Source organism: Rhea pennata, chromosome 7 (genome assembly GCF_028389875.1).
Source record: "Rhea pennata isolate bPtePen1 chromosome 7, bPtePen1.pri, whole genome shotgun sequence".
NCBI classification, from domain to species: Eukaryota; Metazoa; Chordata; class Aves; order Rheiformes; family Rheidae; genus Rhea; species Rhea pennata.
This window is the reverse complement of record NC_084669.1, coordinates 17650587-17668959: the sequence shown is the minus strand read 5'-3', so window position 1 is coordinate 17668959 and position 18373 is coordinate 17650587. Positions and strand designations below refer to the sequence as shown.

Below are 18373 nucleotides of genomic sequence, written 5' to 3'. Positions count from 1 at the left end.
TTTATAGTAGAACTAGTGACTGAATACTTTGTGTAGCTGTATATGTTCCAATGGAGCCTTCATAACACCTGCTCTGGATATTATTGCACAAGTTTCTCTTCCTTCTTTTTGTGTGCACATGTGTGTGCACACACATGTTGCATCTGTAACTTTAATTTTTGATATCTTTCCAGACATGCTGCTTTTTGTTGGGATATATGTTAAAACCTTTGCATAAAATTACATTGACTGATGACATTTAGTTTCTTGGTTTCCCTTGATTTTTTGACGAAATTGTCATTGTCACTTATCTGTAATCTGAAGAAAAGATAGCTGTTTATGGAAATGTTCAGAAAACTTTTTGAGGTTTTTTAATCTGCAGTGAATTTACATCTCCACAGAAATTTTTTTACTTATTTTAAATCTAAGTATTTACTTAGAACATTGTATTAGTGAGATGTATTAGCATTAGTTTACTAACTTCTTCGTAATTTAGTTTTTTTTCATTGTTTATAATTTCTTTTACTTGTGCACTGTTTGTATGAGTCATGCTGTATATTGTTGAAAATTTCAAATTTTTAGATTCCGATAATTAGATTTTGTGTAGTACTAAATTTTACTAAATTAAGTACTAAAAATTAATTTTGTAGAAATTTTCAAGGAAGTAAGTAATTGAGCAAGGTCTAGCCTTTAAGCTTTAGGCATTTAATGCCAGTTCTTAGAACGTATAAACTTACTGTTAGTGCTCTTTTCCTTAGCTTTGCATAGTTAATGACATGAAATTTTTGCAGTTTCTGTTGTCATAGGTATCACATACGCTACACTTTGTTATAGGGTGCACAGAGTTACTTGAAATTAGGTAATGAATTGGAAGAAATGCTCCATCTAATTAAAAATATTATTGAACAAGAAAAGTGGTCAAGTGTGTGGAGGTGTAAATAAGTTCTACACAGTATAGTCTGCTGTACTTTGACATGATTCTGGTCTAAGAATTTTTTTTGGTTTTTTTTTGTGCACATTTCAATAAGCTGATTTCAATAGTAATAGAATTGTGAGGATGGGAGATTTTGTTTGAATGTGAATTTTGAAAACAATTGATGTCTGTTAAAGAAGATGTAGCAATATTTCTTACAGAGTAGGGATTTTTGGAAGGTGGGGTAAAAGTGAGTTGTCTCAAAAACTAAACATCTCCGATTTTATATAGTATGGTAGCTTTTTGTATTAGTTTTTCATTCCTAAGTGGATGAATGTATTCTATTCTGACTTCTTTCATTGATAGATAAATTTTAGAAGAAGCTGCCTTTATAATGGAAAAAAAAAAAAAAAAAGAAAATTGAATTTCTTACTCCCCATCTAATCCCTTTGATATTTTACAGGCAGCTCTGTAATTTTCTTGGTTATAAAAAATAAAGATCATTTCTCACTGTAGACCTGGTATAGGGCTAAAAGAACAGTATAAATAACTGATGATCCTAAACAAAACATGTTTACACATTTCTAGGATGCTAAATATTATTAAATTGTTTAAATATTATCCGTTTACAGACTTAGAATCATAAATAAACAATTTATGCAAAATAGTAGCACTTGTTATTTTGAGTAGAATTCAGCACAAAGTGCTAAATAATTATCTTTGGATTTCTGCTCTCCTGCATCTCTTCTGCCTCCCATGTTTTGTGAGATGAGGTCAAACCGTTTTTGGCCATTACTAAGAGCCCAGAAGCTAAATTTATTGTACTGTGAAACCATTGCTTTTCGGTCTTAAGTCTTTGATGTTTGGTTCATGAAGATTAAAGATCAAAAGCAAGTACATAGGCTTAGAAAATATTTGTAGTTTATCATGTAAATCTTTTCAAATGTAGCTAAAACTGACAAATTTAGAACTGTGTAACTCTCTTGTAACCCATGTTCTTTGCCATGGTGGAACACACACATAAAAGGTAGTCCAAGAAGAAATATTCTTCCTTCTGCCAGAATGGCTACAGTTTGGATAAAGAAAATCTCCCAAAAGATTTCAGCCCAGTAATTTTTGGAAGAAATTGGAGAATTTATGTAACTTATATAGATATTGCAAGCATTATCATGATTTATAATTTCGATGCAACCAAACGCTGTCTGCTGAATCCACAAATCCCAACTTCACATTCTCTTTTATAATCACTGCCTCAGTATTTTTCTCTTTTCCTTCTAAGAAACAGTTAATAATCCCCAACACTCATTCAAAGCTCATTTTATCACTAATGGTGTACACAATCTTTCTGAAATTACATGACAATCTAGGTTCATGCCTACAGCAATACAAAACTTAACATGTTGGGCAAAAGGACAGTTTTCTTGCGTGGTTGTCTTCTCTTTAATTCCTTTTTATCCTTCATGGCAGCACTTCCAACTGTGCTTTAGCTGCTATTCTTATTTATTGATTACAGCCTTTTGAAACAAGGGATTTTCCTAGCTGGCTATCTTGAGTTACTGGCTAGAATTGTTGGGGTTGGAGTTTGAGGGCAGGCATTACTTGCTGTTTAACTGACCTTAAAATCTTGAAGGCTTAGTAGCAGGGCTTAGTGCAGAGCATACTGCCACCGTTTTGTTCATCAAATATGAAGCTCTAAGTCATCATCATCTCAAAGCATGGAGTTCCTGAAATAATAAAATCAGTGGAATAGAAAAGTACTTCTAAATGTATAGATTATTATGAATGCTATTTTTGTTGTTAATGGTGTTATGCTTGTGTGTATAAACACACACAAGTTAATCATGTTTATAGAGTAGTGGTGCTTGAAGCTCGAAATGAGAATTAGGCTTTTATTGAGGAATGTGCTGCAGAAAATATTCAGGGAGACCTGAGCCTAATCCTGAAGAGTTTATAAACAAAAGCAAAATCAAAATACTCAGATTTGGAAACACTGAGACAAATAGGGAGAAAGCTAATGTTTTTGAATATATTAATTCTTGAAGAATTTGCTGATACCAAATCAAATTTAATTTTTGTAAATATACATACAGTACTTTGTCCTTGACTACTACTTACACAAGAAGTCTGTGTTTAGTAGTAGATAACTACTTTTAATCTTTAAAAAACCCCTACTCTCTCTTAAAAGAAAAAATAACAAATAATGTCACTACTTGATTAAAAACATGCTTTCAATTAGTATATCATTGGTCTTGAGATGAAAGAGAGAACAATTTTTTAGAAAGAACTTTCAGGTACAGCAGCTTATTAAACAAATGTGATGTTACTGTAAATTCTAGGAGAAATGTGGCATAAATGTGATTATTGATTTTATTTGTGTTAATTTGTTATGAACTCGAAGAAACCAAGCATTGACTAGGGCACTTTTAGTTAATGTTTACAATACTAATTAAAATGGAAAATAATTTGCTTTGCCTAAATGAATTCTGTGGTTTCCTCTGTCCCCTTCCCTTGCTAGCATTTGCTCCCATTTGCAAACAAACGTTTCTGCAGCTGTTGTTTTTGTCATGGGATACTGGGTTTTCTTTTGAGTTAATACATACTGCTTTATTAGATATATTAGGACTACATGATTAGCATGAACACCTAATCAACTGCATGCTAGTTGGTGGGCTATCTCTTGTGCTTCTTGTGAACTCCAGAAAACCAACAGCAAACATTAGTGGGAGGGTGCTGTATGGGGTGAAAAGGGAGAAGGGGAATAAACTAGTGGGTGTGATCTTCCCCAGGGAAGCACAGGACTGTGGTGCTGGGCTCTCATATTAGCTCTTATAAAATGAGTTTACACTAAAAGGAGGTAGAAAAAAAAAGAAAAAAAAAAAACTTGTGAACTGCCAGAATTTTGTTTTTCCTGAAGTTCCTGTATGCAGTGACTTTGCACGGCTATTGGGCTTCAAATGTTCCATCTGTTTCCACTGTTAATTCTTATCTCATTTGAAAATGTATCATCTGTGAGGCCTGGTACTGTTTGCTCTCCATCTGACTGTCTTTTCTTTTTTCATAAAAGTTTCACTTAATTGTTTGTTCTGAATAAAATAGATTGAGAAATACATTAAGGTAATATTTTTCTGGCACATTTTGCATGGTTCTGTAGAGATTTTGGTTTTGTTAATATAAATAATAGTAATACAAGGAAGTGTTCAACAGAAAATGTAGTGTCAGGGAAACAATTTAATTTTGTATTTCCTTCTATGGCATTTAAAATTGGTTTGTCTCCCTGAGATCTCTTGTACTTGGCTCTTCGTATCTTCTGATGTATTGTTTTCAAACATATAATGTTTGGATATAAAAAAGTTCCTGAAATATAATCTTATGTTCAAATCTTTTGCCAATGTCATTGATATTCCTTGAAATGAGCAGCTATTAATAGAAAGTTTATTGAATTATTTGTTTTGCAAAATTTTTAGTTGGCAGTTTAGTAGTTGACAAAAGCATGCTTTTGTAGTGATACTATCCCAGGTAGACGTGCAGCTAAATTGCCAGAGGCATTTATCTCCTCTAATAGTTTTCGCTCTGATTTTTTTTTTTTTTCTTTTTTTTTTCCTGAGTAGAATTTAAGCTATTAAAGGTTTTACTGGATAGAGGTCCAAAAGCTGATGCCTGAATTTGTTATAAAGTTTTGGTTGAAGGCTATCTGGAATGAGTTTAGCCCTTCATCTCTGTGAAATTACCGACTGGACTTGATACTTGATTTCCGGTAATGTAGCTCAATTCTAAAATTTAAACCATCAATAGGACAAATGGCTAAATTTCATCATCTTCAGAGCCTGGCATGAAGTAAGGTGAAATTGGGAATGCGTTTTACAGAGTTCTTCCGTACAGGATGTCCACTTAATATGACTGAGTAAGGACTTGTAGGTGCATTTTTGTGGAGAGAAAAAAATAAAGCCAGAGAAGACTGACACCTTCCTATTGAAATTCACTGAGGTCTTTAGCTCAGTTATTAAGTTAGGTTACTAATCTGTTGCTGATTTGTTTTCAGATAGAGAATAGTAGAAAGGTATAAAGGTGCTGAGAAATCTAGTAAGATATGCAAATCTAGTTTCACAGAATCACAGAAGGGTTGAAGGTGGAAGGGACCTCTGGAGATCATCTAGTCCAACCCCCTTGCTCAAGCAAGGTTGCCTAGGTTTAATTGTGAAGAGATCAGTTTATTTCATTGGAGGGATGATGGAATAGTAAAGGGTTCATAAGACTCCCAAAGTGTCTGAACTGTGACTTTATGCATAGCCTTGTTGCAGTTTTCAGAGCTGGCCATACAAACCTTTCTTAGGTGTGATAGAGTTAGCACTGATCCTGCCTTGGGGGAGTAAAATGGGCTAGTTGATATCTCAAAGTCCCTTCTGTATGTGTTTAATAAAGCATAAAAAAAAAGAAGTGTGAAGGGGCTGCATTTAGACATCCTTTTCTTTCTCCCCATCAAGTTTTTATAATAGTATCTGCATTTTCTGAGGTCTGATTTTGCTATTGCTGAGAGCAGTATCTCTTACTGGTGACTGCTAAAACTGCTTTTTCTAGGAGAGGAAAATTTCTCAACTTTTCTTCCTTCTAATCCCACTTCCTAGCTCTTTGCTCCCTTATTTGTTTTTCCACTACTCTTCCTGCATCACAACCTCAGCAATGTGCATTCTTTTCATTTGTGTGATCCTCTCTGTTGTGAGTGATTGCCATCTGTTTCTGCAGCATTTATGTCCAGGACTTGTCAAGCTTTTCCATAACCCTTATGCATGATGTGTAGTGAGGGGACTTGCAGTCAAGGATTAGATTCAGTAGATTGGAAGCAATATGAAGGAAGTTCCCATCAACCTGATTGTTAAGAGTTGTGAGTTTTATCATTAGTCTACTTTTAAAACGAAAACATGAAGAGAATAGATAAGCCTTCTCTTCCACACAGATGCTTGACCACTGAATGTGCATGAAGAACAGAGGCCCAAACTACTGGGGAAAAATATATAGTTTTGAGTGTCAAATGTCAGAATAAAGAGATGTTTTGCAATTCACGTGGCTTCATGGAATATTTGAGGTCCACTGTGTGGGCCTTAAACTACATACAGCTTGCAAGTAGATTGTGTTTTTACCAATGCTGGGATTCTACTGGTATAACTGGTGGAATGCCAATGTATATTGCCAGGGAGATTGTTGGAAAGTTTGCATTACTAGCATTGAAAGGAGGTGAATCAGAAAGGGCTGTTGAGGCTGATATCACCAAATTATCCCTACACTCATCTGTTTGTTCTGCCTATCTATCAGTGGAGATTCAGAACCATTTTTGAACCACTCATAGATGAACAACAATTCATCCCAATCCCCAAATCCCAATTACTTAGTTTAATTCTTTCTTTCAAAAACCTCTTAAAAGAGGGGGAGGATAGAAGTCTTGTTCTTTGTGAAGTTATTCTCTGAGGCAGCTTTTCTAGCCATACAAAAAGGGAAAGAGCAATATTTTCTTAAACAAGCTGTTCTGTTACATTGCTCCTCACTGAAAATAGCCCTTCAAATCTTCAATATTGAAGTTTGCTGAAGTAAAATTAATTTTAAATACTATCCCGAACAACATGGGGAGGATGCTGTACAAATGACAAAAGAATATATAGAAAACTTTATTTGGAAGCAAATAGATTTCTATGCACATCGTGCTCAGTACAAGCATACCAATGCAAGAAACACAGAAGTTAATATTCTGAACCATGTTTAATTCTTTATTTCTCCAAATTTAGTTCTTATTTTTCCACGTTTGCACATTTGACCTGCTCAGTTTTATCATGCTACATTCCTTTATCAGCTTGTTTTTTCACTAGTTAAAATCCAGAAATTGTTAGCCAAAGAACAGTATTTTATTTGCAGTACATTTATGCTGTTTTTATTTAGCATCTGTAAAAGAAGAGTTCCTAAATTGCTTTATGCTCCTCAATGTTAGTTTAGCAAAAAGAGTTCTTCACTGAGTTCAAGTTGTGTGCTGCAGAGATGTTGTTATAGCAGAGATACATTACATAATTACGCTTGATTTTATCACCTTCTCTGAGATCATTAATTCATTTTTTCTCTGGAATTGTATTTCGCTTGTAAACTTCCAGATCTCTAAAGAACTTCAGAGACTAACTATTCAAAACAAAAGGCCTGACATATTTTCCTTTCCAAATTTAGAATGTTATTGCATAACTCATGCTGTCCTAAAGCAATTACTGTTCTGAACTGCTGACCGCTTCAAGTCAAATGAGTTTTCCAAGTTAGAAATAAGATACTAGAGTCTATAAATCAAGGAGTTCACAGTCTTGTCAAATAAGCTTTTTTTTTTTTTTTTTTTTTAACTCTTCTAACCCCAAATTTCTAATCTTAAATATTAATGAAATAATATCATCTCTAAGAAAAAAAATATAACATTTCAAAAAGTCAATCTAAGATTTTTGGGAAATGTGTCTTTGATATTGTGGACATATCATTATATGAAGAAGGTAAGGCTTAGTATCAACAGTGAAGAAAAATGTTTTTAACGTTGTCAAAATACTTTCTGTTGAGTCTTCTGTAAAATGTGATAATATAAATAAAATGATATTCCTTATGTCTGCATTTGAATTTTCCAGATTGGATTAACTTTTAGCTTTGTTATGGAAATAATTTAGATCTAGTTGCTGTTAGAATCTGATTAAAAGATCAACAAAATTAATTTGGCAATATTATCTCCTGTATGAACACCCTTGGAAGTACATTGGCTTGTCTATAGATTTAAGATCAGATTTTTAGTAAGGTCTGATGCATTTGAAAAACCTTCTCTAGAAGGTTGTCTGTCATAAGTTATTAATATGACCTTAATGAAGCTGCTGAAAGCTTTTGATCCATTTAACATAGGTCACAAATACTCAAGTTTCTATAGAGATAATTTTCTTAATGATAGTGGTTTTAGCGTGTTGAATAAATACCAACTCCATGTAATTGGCTTTACTAAAAATTATTTTAAGAATGTGCTTGTGTTTTGGTGAAACTTCTTAATTGTTTTACCAACTTTCTCCCATATGTAGCTAGTTGCTTTCCCAGGGAAGCTCTTCCCCATAGTTTCTAATCCATAAAAATTAAGCTCTTAACCAGAGTTAATTTGGAGAAAAAAAAAAAAAAAAAAAAAAAAAAAAAAGAGTGGATACTCGTTGCTTCACATGCCTAACATCTTTTGTCTCGAAGAGATCTAGTAAGGTGTTTTACATTTTTACAAGTGCTTCTTAACTTAAAAGGCTTGGTTCATAAGGATATTGAGCTGTAAAGTATTATTATGCCTTCTTGATGTACTATGACAGCATTTAATTGAGCCATGTCAAGTGTCAAGCACAATTCTAGGTTGAATTTCCATGTGGTTGCCACTGCTGTTTATTTTTGCCAAGTGTCACTGATTTTTGTTTTCTGTTACCTTATAAATGAAATCTCTTGTGAAAAATGTATGCCACAAGCCATGTACTAGGGGATTAAAGAAGCTGTGAGACCCTTTAGTCTGGGGAGGAGATGGCTGAGGGTAGTTGTGATGGAGCCTTACAAAATCAGAAAGGTGAGTGGTGAGGGAAAGGTAGAACTGCTGTTCAGCGCAGTCCACAGCACCAGAGTTGAGATATGTGTGATGACACTTCTAGCAGATTCATTTAAAACCCACAAAACAAAGTGCTTCTGTATTTCTTACAGGTGTTCTAGCTGAGCTATATGGTTCATGTCTACATATTGTTGGTATATGTATGCATGCAGTAGGCACATATACATATAATAGGTAATGGCTAGTCTATGAGAAGATGTTTTAGTCAAAGTCCTTTCTTTTCTACAGCTATTTTCTTGGTTTCATCTCCTTTAAATTGCAAAAACCTTCCTTGCTAATAATAATTGTGGAAAATTGTGTAGTTCTAGTATTTATTTGCATGTTTTACTTTTATTATATTGATGTCCACTTCTGTGTTGGAACCCTCCAACTTAAAATGGAAATAATCAAAATTGTTCTCAGTTTTTGTAGTGAGTTGGAGTAAAGGTGGTTTTGTGGTTGATACATGATGTGAAATGCACAACTGTTTGAGTTGTTCTTGGTTTTCAGTATGTATGTATGTATACTGGGCAAGAGTAACTTTAAACAACAGAGTAACTTCTTTCATCTACATAACTTTTTTCTTGTCAACATTGTCACATGGATAATGTGCTGGTGGTCTGACTTTCCAGGGCCAGTGGCCAGGGGTTGTTAGGTCACTCTTTCCTTCTGAATACTTGAAGGTTATCTTGTGTAGATGTGTACTTCAGTAGATGTCCTGTGTTGTGCTACTGTGCTCGTCTCATAAACCATATCATCTCAAAACCCTTTTGAGGTAGAACTTACAATTTTGCAAATGCATTTTTATGCCAGAAATAGATCCCCTCCCTTCCTTGATTGCCAGATATGACTTTGCAAAATTCAAGCTTTTGAAGTTCTTCTTCTTCATCAGTTTCATATAGTTTTTCTTGAGATGCAGTTAACATTGCAGAATTTCAGTTTAGTGTATTTTGTTTTATTGAAACAATGGGTAATCTTATTTGCAGACTTTTGAGAGTTCCAGGATTATCAGAAGATAAAAATGATGTATTGTTCCTTTCTATTTGTGTGCATGCAATTTAGAACATAGGGGTTATGTAGCTTTATTCTACCCACTGGCATTAAAGAAAACTTGCAGAGGGGTAGAGAAATACTAATGCACTCATGGTTGTTCAGTGAGATTTAGAGTGGCACAGCTCATAGGGGTCTGCTTGCAACTGTCTGACATTTTAAATGAGAAATTCTTCATAAATACATTCGTTGCTACTTAAAGTAGCTACGTTTTCATCAATGCTCTGATGTTTGGTAAGGTACCTAGGAAGGAATTACTTTGTGCTGAATTTTAAAACCATTCAGGAGATGGTTTTCAGTGCAAACAGATGTTCCTGGCTGCACGAAAAGCAGTGTATGAGATGGGTTGTCATCAGTGGTGGCTATGGTTTTGGGAGCTCCCAGTCTTTTTTCTTTTGTGTTGTGTTAGAGTGGCATTTGAGAAAGCAACTATTCAGATATGCAACACTTGTAATCTCACTAGTTGCAATAGTACAATCAATTTCTTGGTTCCCAGCTGTCTTCATTTAAGAATAATGTCCAAAATGTTTATTTTCCAAGACGTTTTCTCACACTGGAGGTGATATGAAATTTATCTGACGAACCATTCCTTCTATTATGTCTGTTGTCTTATGATGGTATTCTTGATTAATTTGTCTCAAATTACGTGTTCTTTTTGTGCATTTTATGTAAATGACAGAAGAAGGTGCATGTTGACATTCCCAAATTGCCTTGTTACATATCTTTTAGCATTTTAGAAAAAATAATATTTTAATGTAATCACTGGATAAAACTGAGTAGTGTTTAAATAGTAGTGTTTAAATGTGATGCAATGTTTTAAATAAGCAAAAGCTGACTAAGCTGCCTTCCTGTTTAAGTGGATTCCTGTATTTTTCCCCTAGAATTTACAGATAATTGTAAATATACTTTCAGTTATAAAGTTTTCTAGACATAAAAGTCTGTGTTAGTGCATGTGTAAGTTAAAAGTAATGGGTTATTCTAAAATTTACGGAAATCTTTGGTAGATTTCTACCATCATGTAGTCTAATCTTGTTCAGAGCCTAAACATTTCCATTAAACACATGAAACTTTCTTTTCTTCTTAGTAGAAATACAGAACTCTTTTTCATCTTACACTGAATTAATACTTCTAATCTGTAGATTGATAGCATTCTGTTTCAGAAACCTCTCTCAAATAAATTGCTCTTGAAAGGTATGACACTTAGACCTTGACATATACTTATTTTTTGGTGTATGGGCATTTAGGAAGATGACTTGCTATATGAGATCTTGCCATTGTAATAAGTAATGAAATACAGCTTTAGCAATAACTGGAATGGAGGAAGATTCATTTTTATTCTTGCTGCAAAGCCAACTATTAATTCTCTGTATCACTTGTGCAAGCAGTAGAATCTGTTTCAGAGCTTACCAACTTCCTTGCTGTGGCTAAATGGTTGTTCGCACAGGTAAACTCCTTCCAATGTCCTTATTCAAACAAAAATTTTAAAGCAGTTCTTTGTTATAGGCCTTGAGGATTTTTTTTTTTTTTTTTTTTTTTTTTGGTCTTGGTAAAGAAACACTTGTGTAGTTGCTCTTTTGTGGCCTCACTGATGGAGGGTGAGGCGGAAAAAAAAAAGACATAGTATGTGGTGTCAGAGACTGTATTTCTTCAGGTCTTGTAGAGGAAGCTATGTGAATAGAAAAGAGGTTACTAGTGAGTACTGGGAGACCTAGCCTTGCTCGAGGTGGCCCTCCTGGCCGCCCAGCGGTGACGGTCACGCGCGCCAGGCTGCAGACGGGCAGGTCTGTCATAGCTGCAGCCGAGCTGCTATGCAATTGCAGGCCCGATAAAGGTAGGGAGGGAAAAACCAAGGGCATGGCAGGACATCTCGGGACATGTGGTTGAAGAAAGAAAATTGAGATATGGGAAAGATGGAAGGTTTTGCAGTAGGGGCACTTGGTGTTTAGAAGAGAGGGGAAATTAGATGAAGTAGGTTGAGGGAATATAGGGGGAACTGCAGGAATCCTAATGAGCACCTAGACATGTCTCGGCAGGTGCTGAAGGCGTTGTGTTGGGTGTGGAAAGAGGAGATGGATTTGGGAAGGGGCAGGAACACAAAGGATATTGCAGCAGAGAGAGGAGAAAAACCAGGCTCTGCTAGTTATTGTCTCGGCTTGTTTTTTGATGAAAAACTCATCGTGACTCTTAGCCAGGCATTTGAATACCTGGGAAGGCCACAGATATTTTTTGTAATATTGAGGTCCCAGAGTGGTATAAAGATGCTATTTTCCAGATTATTTGCTTGTATTCTAAAACTTCAAAATAAAAAGTGCTGCTTTTTGCATTTCTGTTTATATCATCAAATATTTTATTACTCTGTGGCTTACCTCTGCACTTGCACAATGTTGTGGATTTTGCCATTGATGAATGTCATATTGAAATGGTATATTAATCCTGATACATATTAAAAAAAAAAAGTCAATCTGTTTTTATTAGTCTATATGTGTTGGATATTGATTTTATGATTTTGATAGAATTTTAGCAGTTACAGATGGCTAATTATTTAACTTGAAAAATAATTGGAAAATATGTTATCCACAAACTGATTAATAAAATGAGAAATGAATTGTTTTAATTAGGATGATGATGTTTACTGCCTCTTAAAACCATAATCCTAAATTCTTTTATAGTATTATAAGTGGTATGCCTGATTTCTTTTTTAATTACTTTGATATATAGAAAACTTGCACAGCAGATTCCCACCTCCCCCCTGGCTGTGTCATCTTCAACCTTTTTCTCTTATCCTGGGTTGTTTGAAATTCATCTTGAACTTTTAAAAATGTATTTTCCTTCTTTATGGTGGGAGGGAAAAAGAGAAGAAGTAGAAGCTACATTTTCTTTGCTTTTGGAGCTAAATCTAATGACAGCTATACCGACAATTTTCTTCTGTGTTTACATGCAGCCAGGAGCTATGGGCGGAGAAGAGGTAAAAGTATTTACTAAATGTTTTATTTGCTGAATAGCGGGAGAAATAAATATTTAGTTCTCTTATGATGTTGCCAATTTTAATATTATTTGGTTGATCAATTGCTTCTTATCAATCTGATATTCTTTATTTGCAAAATATCTTAATTTAATAGCAGCTTAAAACAATGATAACTTTGAACGAGTAACTTCAATGTTTTACTATTGCTAGTGAATTGACAGATGAGTGAATGTAAGGATTCATTACATATTTATGAGTTTAAATGTGTAGTGTTCTGAAAAGGATTGTTTTCAGACTTTTTTTTGGTTAAAGTGTGATGTTTAACTAGTTCATTGAACACTTCAAAAATACTTTTTCTTAGATCTTTTTTTTTTTCCACTGAATATTGCGCTCAGATATTATATTGGATTGCTTTTGGTGCGACACTTTGAATGCCAATAATAATAATTGTCCTCAGTACTGAATATTGATAATCAAAAAAGAAAAGACATAACATTTGACTGAGCACATTTTAACTATATTTTATCATTTAGGCAACCCTTAAAAATAAAAACAGATTGAAAATATTTTACAAATATAGTCCAGTGCTGCATGTATGTTTATTTTGAGAGATTAATGACCATGGGCAATAGTAAGCTTAATGAGCTTACTTAAACACCAAAAAAAACTACTAAGATACCTCACTTTTATGTACTGTGCTGCAGCTTACACAGTTTTTATTGAGAAAACAACAGTGAGCACTGCAGTTTTTTAGTACTTAGTATTTAGCAGTACCAAACACTTGGGTACTTTAAATTTCATTGCATCTTCTTTTTCAGTTATGAAAGAAATGAGTGAAAAATATGGGTTTTTTGTATCAGCTAAGCATATGATTTATATCACTTTGAAGGACTTTTTTCCTCATTACAGTCTAGAGTTTGCATCAAATTTGTGAGAAAGCTTAGAGACAAAATTAGCCATTCAAGCAAATTGATAGCCTAGAAGCAGCTTGTAGTTTGCACATATATATATGGCTTGAGATGTAGTAGGATGAACAGGCTGTACTGATACAGTTTTTAATATAGCATTTGAACTACTGGTTAAAGCAAAATATATGTAGTGCTTCCTCAATAGCAAAAATATATATATATATATTTTTAAAAAAAGTCTTCTAGTATTTTTAAAATAAAGTTTTTTTTGTGGCCCCCCTCCGTTGCCCATCTTTTCAGAGAACAGGCTGTTGTTATGATGTTGAAAGCATCCCAGTGCTTCTACTTCTTCAATGCTTCCGTGGTACTTAAACAAATTGGAAAGATTGTAGAGTATAAAATACTGTATTGTCTTTATGAATGGAAACACCAGTTAATTTCATTTTAAGATTGTGGCAAACATTTCTAGATTGAACAAATAGCACCAAAGTGGGAGAGAATTTGGGACTCAGTTGGGCATGATTAACTTCTTGCAACTCATCTTTACTTGTAGAAGTGAAATACAGTAATGTGGCAATAATTGTGATGAATACAAGGTAGGCTGTAAAATGAGTATCTTATACAAATTGTAGTGATGACAAAACAGCGCAAGCAAGTTCTGAATGTGTTGGGACTTTCGGTGTTTTTTTACTCTGCCAAAAAGCATGTTTCACTGCATAATAATTTTTTTCTGTGTGAAGTTCTTCACTGTAGTAACAACTAAATTTCTTTCTTTTTTGTGTTTTGTCATCTGTGTTAGGGATTTTGTGACTTGCTCTAGTCGTATAATGTTTAAGTTTGTGGTATTTATGCTTTTTTCATTACCTTGAATTTTATAATGTTGCTTTGAGTGTTCTTACCTTAGGTGTGAAATTCTACCATAGTCTGTTTTAAAAGATTTGTTTGTCAAATGGTTTCATGTTTCCCTCTTTATTTTTGTTTTTACCATTTGCGTTCTGGTAATACTCAGAGTACTTGGAAGCAAATCTGAGCAGGGACTCATTCTAGTGTTTATTATCATTCAGAATATTAGTTAGTGTTTGGTTTTTATCACTGTGACTAAGCCTCTTCAGTAAGAAGAGGCTTTGTTAGAAGTTTCTTGTGGTTTGCAATAACCTACTGGTTCTCTACTTGATCCTCTGTTTTCTTTGAGTAAAGAGGTGAGCCTTTTCTTTGTAGATTTGCTGCTTAAAGCTGCTGAATCATGCTCTTCTAGGTATCTTGTTTTTAATGTTTTCAACTAGTTTATCAGGTACAGAGTTGTAAGCACAGCCATGGAAAAACAGCCCAGTGTCTTCTCTCCTATACTGACAGCTCGTATGTGTCAGTGGAAAGGAGGCAGCATATAAAAAGAGGGCGTTTAGTGATGCCTTCCCATAATACTCCCCCAGATATTTGTCTCTGGGGATTTTTTGAGCTGGTGTCACAATATTTGCGCTAGGATGCAATTTTCTTCTGTTCATGCTCATTCCATTTTCTGAACCTCTGTAAACTTCTTAGCATCCTAAAAAGCCTGTGGCAAGGGGTTCCACGGTTTGATTTATGTGTTTTTGCTTTGAGCCTTGTCATTTACTGATCGGATTTGATGTATTTTAGTTTCCCCGTATTGGAAGAGATAGTGAACAATCATTCCTTATTCCCTTTTCTGTATGCCTTTTATTACTTTAAATACCTGTATACTTTATTTAATTATAAAGTTTTAGGTCACCTCTTGTATTTAGTTAAGAGAAGTATAGTGCTTGCAAACTGGCAAGCATCTTGCATAAGAGGTGATATCCTGTTTTTGTTAACATGTTTGTTTTGTTTTGTTTTGGTTTTTGAGTTCAGAACTCAGCACATACTCAGCTTCCTCAGTGGATCTGTGTTTTAGTTGAACGACTTGTTCTCATATGTATTCTTTTGCTGTGTCAACTTCCATTAATAGATTTTTTTTTTTTTTTTTTGGAAGGTAAGTTTGTGAGGAAAATAAATTAGAACAGGTTATTTAGCTTCTTAACAATGGCATTCTTTTATGGATATCTCAAATCACCTACTTTCAAGTGGTTTTCTGAGCTGATATTCTTACCCAATTTTAGCCTTCCTAATTACTTCTCTCATGCATGTGCTCTTACACTGAAATGTGTATGTGCATATATGTGCATGATATACCTGTGTAACTGAATAATTCATCAAGAATAGTCTTTCATGTTTTATGTGATAAAACCACCATTTCTGACAACTAGTTGTTCTAGACTTTGCAAAGTAGCATCTCAAATTCTTTTTTCAGTTGTGCTGTTTGCCTTGTTTTTTATTTGGTTGCTTAAAAGCACGGTAATGTAGTGCTTTGGTAGATCTTGCATCTGTAATATTTGTCAACATTGTGCACTCAGTATATTCTAATCCTTTTCTTGTACCTGATCTTCCTAAAAATTCCAGCTGGTGTTCATTGTCCGTCAGAACATCTTTCCTGGTTTTGGTTTGTTCATTCATTCTCCATAGATAGGATTGCTGCTGCTTTTTGTAATCTGCCCTTTACTATTTAAGACTCTACTACTGATACTCTGAATGTATGTATTCTTTTTAACTATAGTGTGCCGCGGCATCTCTTGATTTTTGTTTTTTTTTTCCTCCTTGCTCCCATTATTTCTTTCCTGTACTTCCGTATGTTATTAATACCAATATATAGCTTAACTCTTCCTTAGCTCTTGCTGGAAGTCGCTTTTTGCTTTCCTGTGATCTATTATCTTTGAATTTAATCATGTACCCTGCTATTTATATTTTGAATTAAATCCACTATAAACTATCTGTATCGTTCAATTATAATTCCATCCCTGGAAGCAATCCTCCATGATATGAGAGGACAATTAGCCTTTTCAGAGTTGAGATGGGATTTTAATTTGTATGCCTCTCTATTACAGGGTCTATTTTTCAGCTCAGGTATAGGGAGTTAAATTCTAAAGTTGGCATGTTCTACAGTACTCCTTAAATAAAGCCTTTGAATACTTCTTTACTCTTCCTGTCTTCTGAATTAATGAGTCTGTTCTTAAGGTAATGTGTGCATACTTGGGCAATAACAACAAGAAGTTAATTGCATCAGATGATAACAAATGAATTATTTACTTTTCATCAATCAAGTGAATAGCAGTCATTTATGTTGCTTTGTGTTTGTTCCTTATTGAAAGTATATTTTAACACTGAGTAGCAGCTTAACAGGTTGTCCTGATTAACAACCTTTTTCTTCAGGTAGAATGTAAGCTTTTTGTAGTTTATTTATTAAGTCTTTTAAAGATTGTATCCTATAGCTAAGCTGCTTGTTTCACCTGTGTGCATAGTATCAATTATACAAAGCTTATTTTGCTGTCAGCCTCTCTGCTCCTGGGAGGAGGAAACGAGGCAACCCTTGTAGCTAGGACCCAGAAAGCACTCCGAAGGAGACTGTCCTGCTGTGTGCTGCAGTTGCTTGAGTGATCTGCTCTTTAAGATCATTCATTTAAGATCTGTTATTGAAGATTTAAATCTTTCAGAATTGGTTTGAAATACAAAATCTCACAAAAGTTTTCTCTGTGGCTGTGACACAGTCTAATCACATAACTTGCTGGTTTTTATTTTTAGCCATTCACAGGAAATTCTATTTTAAAGTTAAATTAGGTTGTCTGCTAAGGATAATACAGTTATACTTGAGAAAATGTAAGCAAATGAACATCATTTGGATAACTGAGCCACTTAATTAAACCCTTTAATGAAAATTCTGTTAAAGCAAAACAAAACTTTAGAAAAGGAAATTATAACACTTAAGCTTTTATAGAAAGATTTATTTCTCTAGAAAATAGCTTTAACTATAGATACTACAAAATCTGTTACAGGTCGGTCTTCACTCTTTCCTTTTGAAGATGGCTTCCTAGACGACAGTCATGGTGATCAGTCTTTATCATCGGGTCTCAGCTCTCCAACACGCTGTCAGAATGGTGAAAGAGTGGAACGCTATTCTAGAAAGGTGTTTGTTGGAGGTCTTCCTCCTGACATTGATGAAGGTACTGTGAATAAGTTGTGGTGGTGGTGGGAATTGGAATGCATATAATTACTCAGGAAAAGTCAGATTTTTATAAAACAAGTGTATTTTCCCAGATATGTCACTTATAGAGGTTGTAGCATTATTTAAAAGACGCCCGCCCCCCCCAGCCCCAAGCCCCTGAAAATTTACTTGACATTCTTTTGTACTGTAGATTAGAAGAGACAAAGATAGAACTGCCTGCATAGCAGGTCTTCTAATCTGCACAAGTAGCATATGTGTCTGTATATGTGAAGTGGGAAAACTGAAGAAGGGAACTTAGTGTGTGCTGTAATTCTTCTGCAGTCTATCCCTTTTCTTTTAAAAAGTTGTGGGTACACTAAGGACCTCATTAATGCAGTCCTCACCATAATGATAAATTGGGCTTTAATTAATCAGCTCTCATATCCAGCATATATACAGGCCATTGAACATTGCTACAAAATAGTAACTAGCTTAGCAAGGATAGTCAGGTTTTGGGTGTTTTTTTTCAATCCATATCTGCTTTACTTGTATGTGCCAACATCCCCCCAGCCTCAAACTAAAATCATGATCATTCCGCTATATTTTTTTCATGTTATAGCAGGAATCCACTACTGTCTGTCTTAAGTTGATGTATGTAGGGAATATGAGCATATCTAAAGGCATCTCTGAATCTGATTTTCTGCTAAATCTAAAAGCTTAAACCATGTACAGCTGTAATAAAGAAATAGCCTTACTAGCCATGACACACATGATTTAGCCTTTCTAAACCTAAACCCATACACAATTTCAATAAAGAAGCAGTATGGGTTGGCCAGCCTGTGGGTCACAAACAGCTTGAATGCAGTTCCCATGTCACGTAATGAGTTGTAGGGCTGCTGAAACAGGGACTGCTGCTGGTAAT

At 34.5% G+C, this 18373-nt stretch overlaps 1 protein-coding gene across 6 annotated transcripts in view; it reads left to right on the top strand.

Annotated features, from left to right (window-relative positions):
• The window catches only part of CPEB3 (cytoplasmic polyadenylation element binding protein 3), a 91948-nt gene that overhangs the window by 40721 nt on the left and 32854 nt on the right, over positions 1 to 18373 (top strand). For all 6 annotated transcript variants that reach the window (XM_062580067.1, XM_062580070.1, XM_062580069.1 and 3 more), the window contains one exon: positions 17303 to 17470. In XM_062580067.1, coding sequence (XP_062436051.1) covers positions 17303 to 17470 — 168 coding nt within the window. The remainder of the gene's footprint in view (positions 1 to 17302; positions 17471 to 18373) is intronic.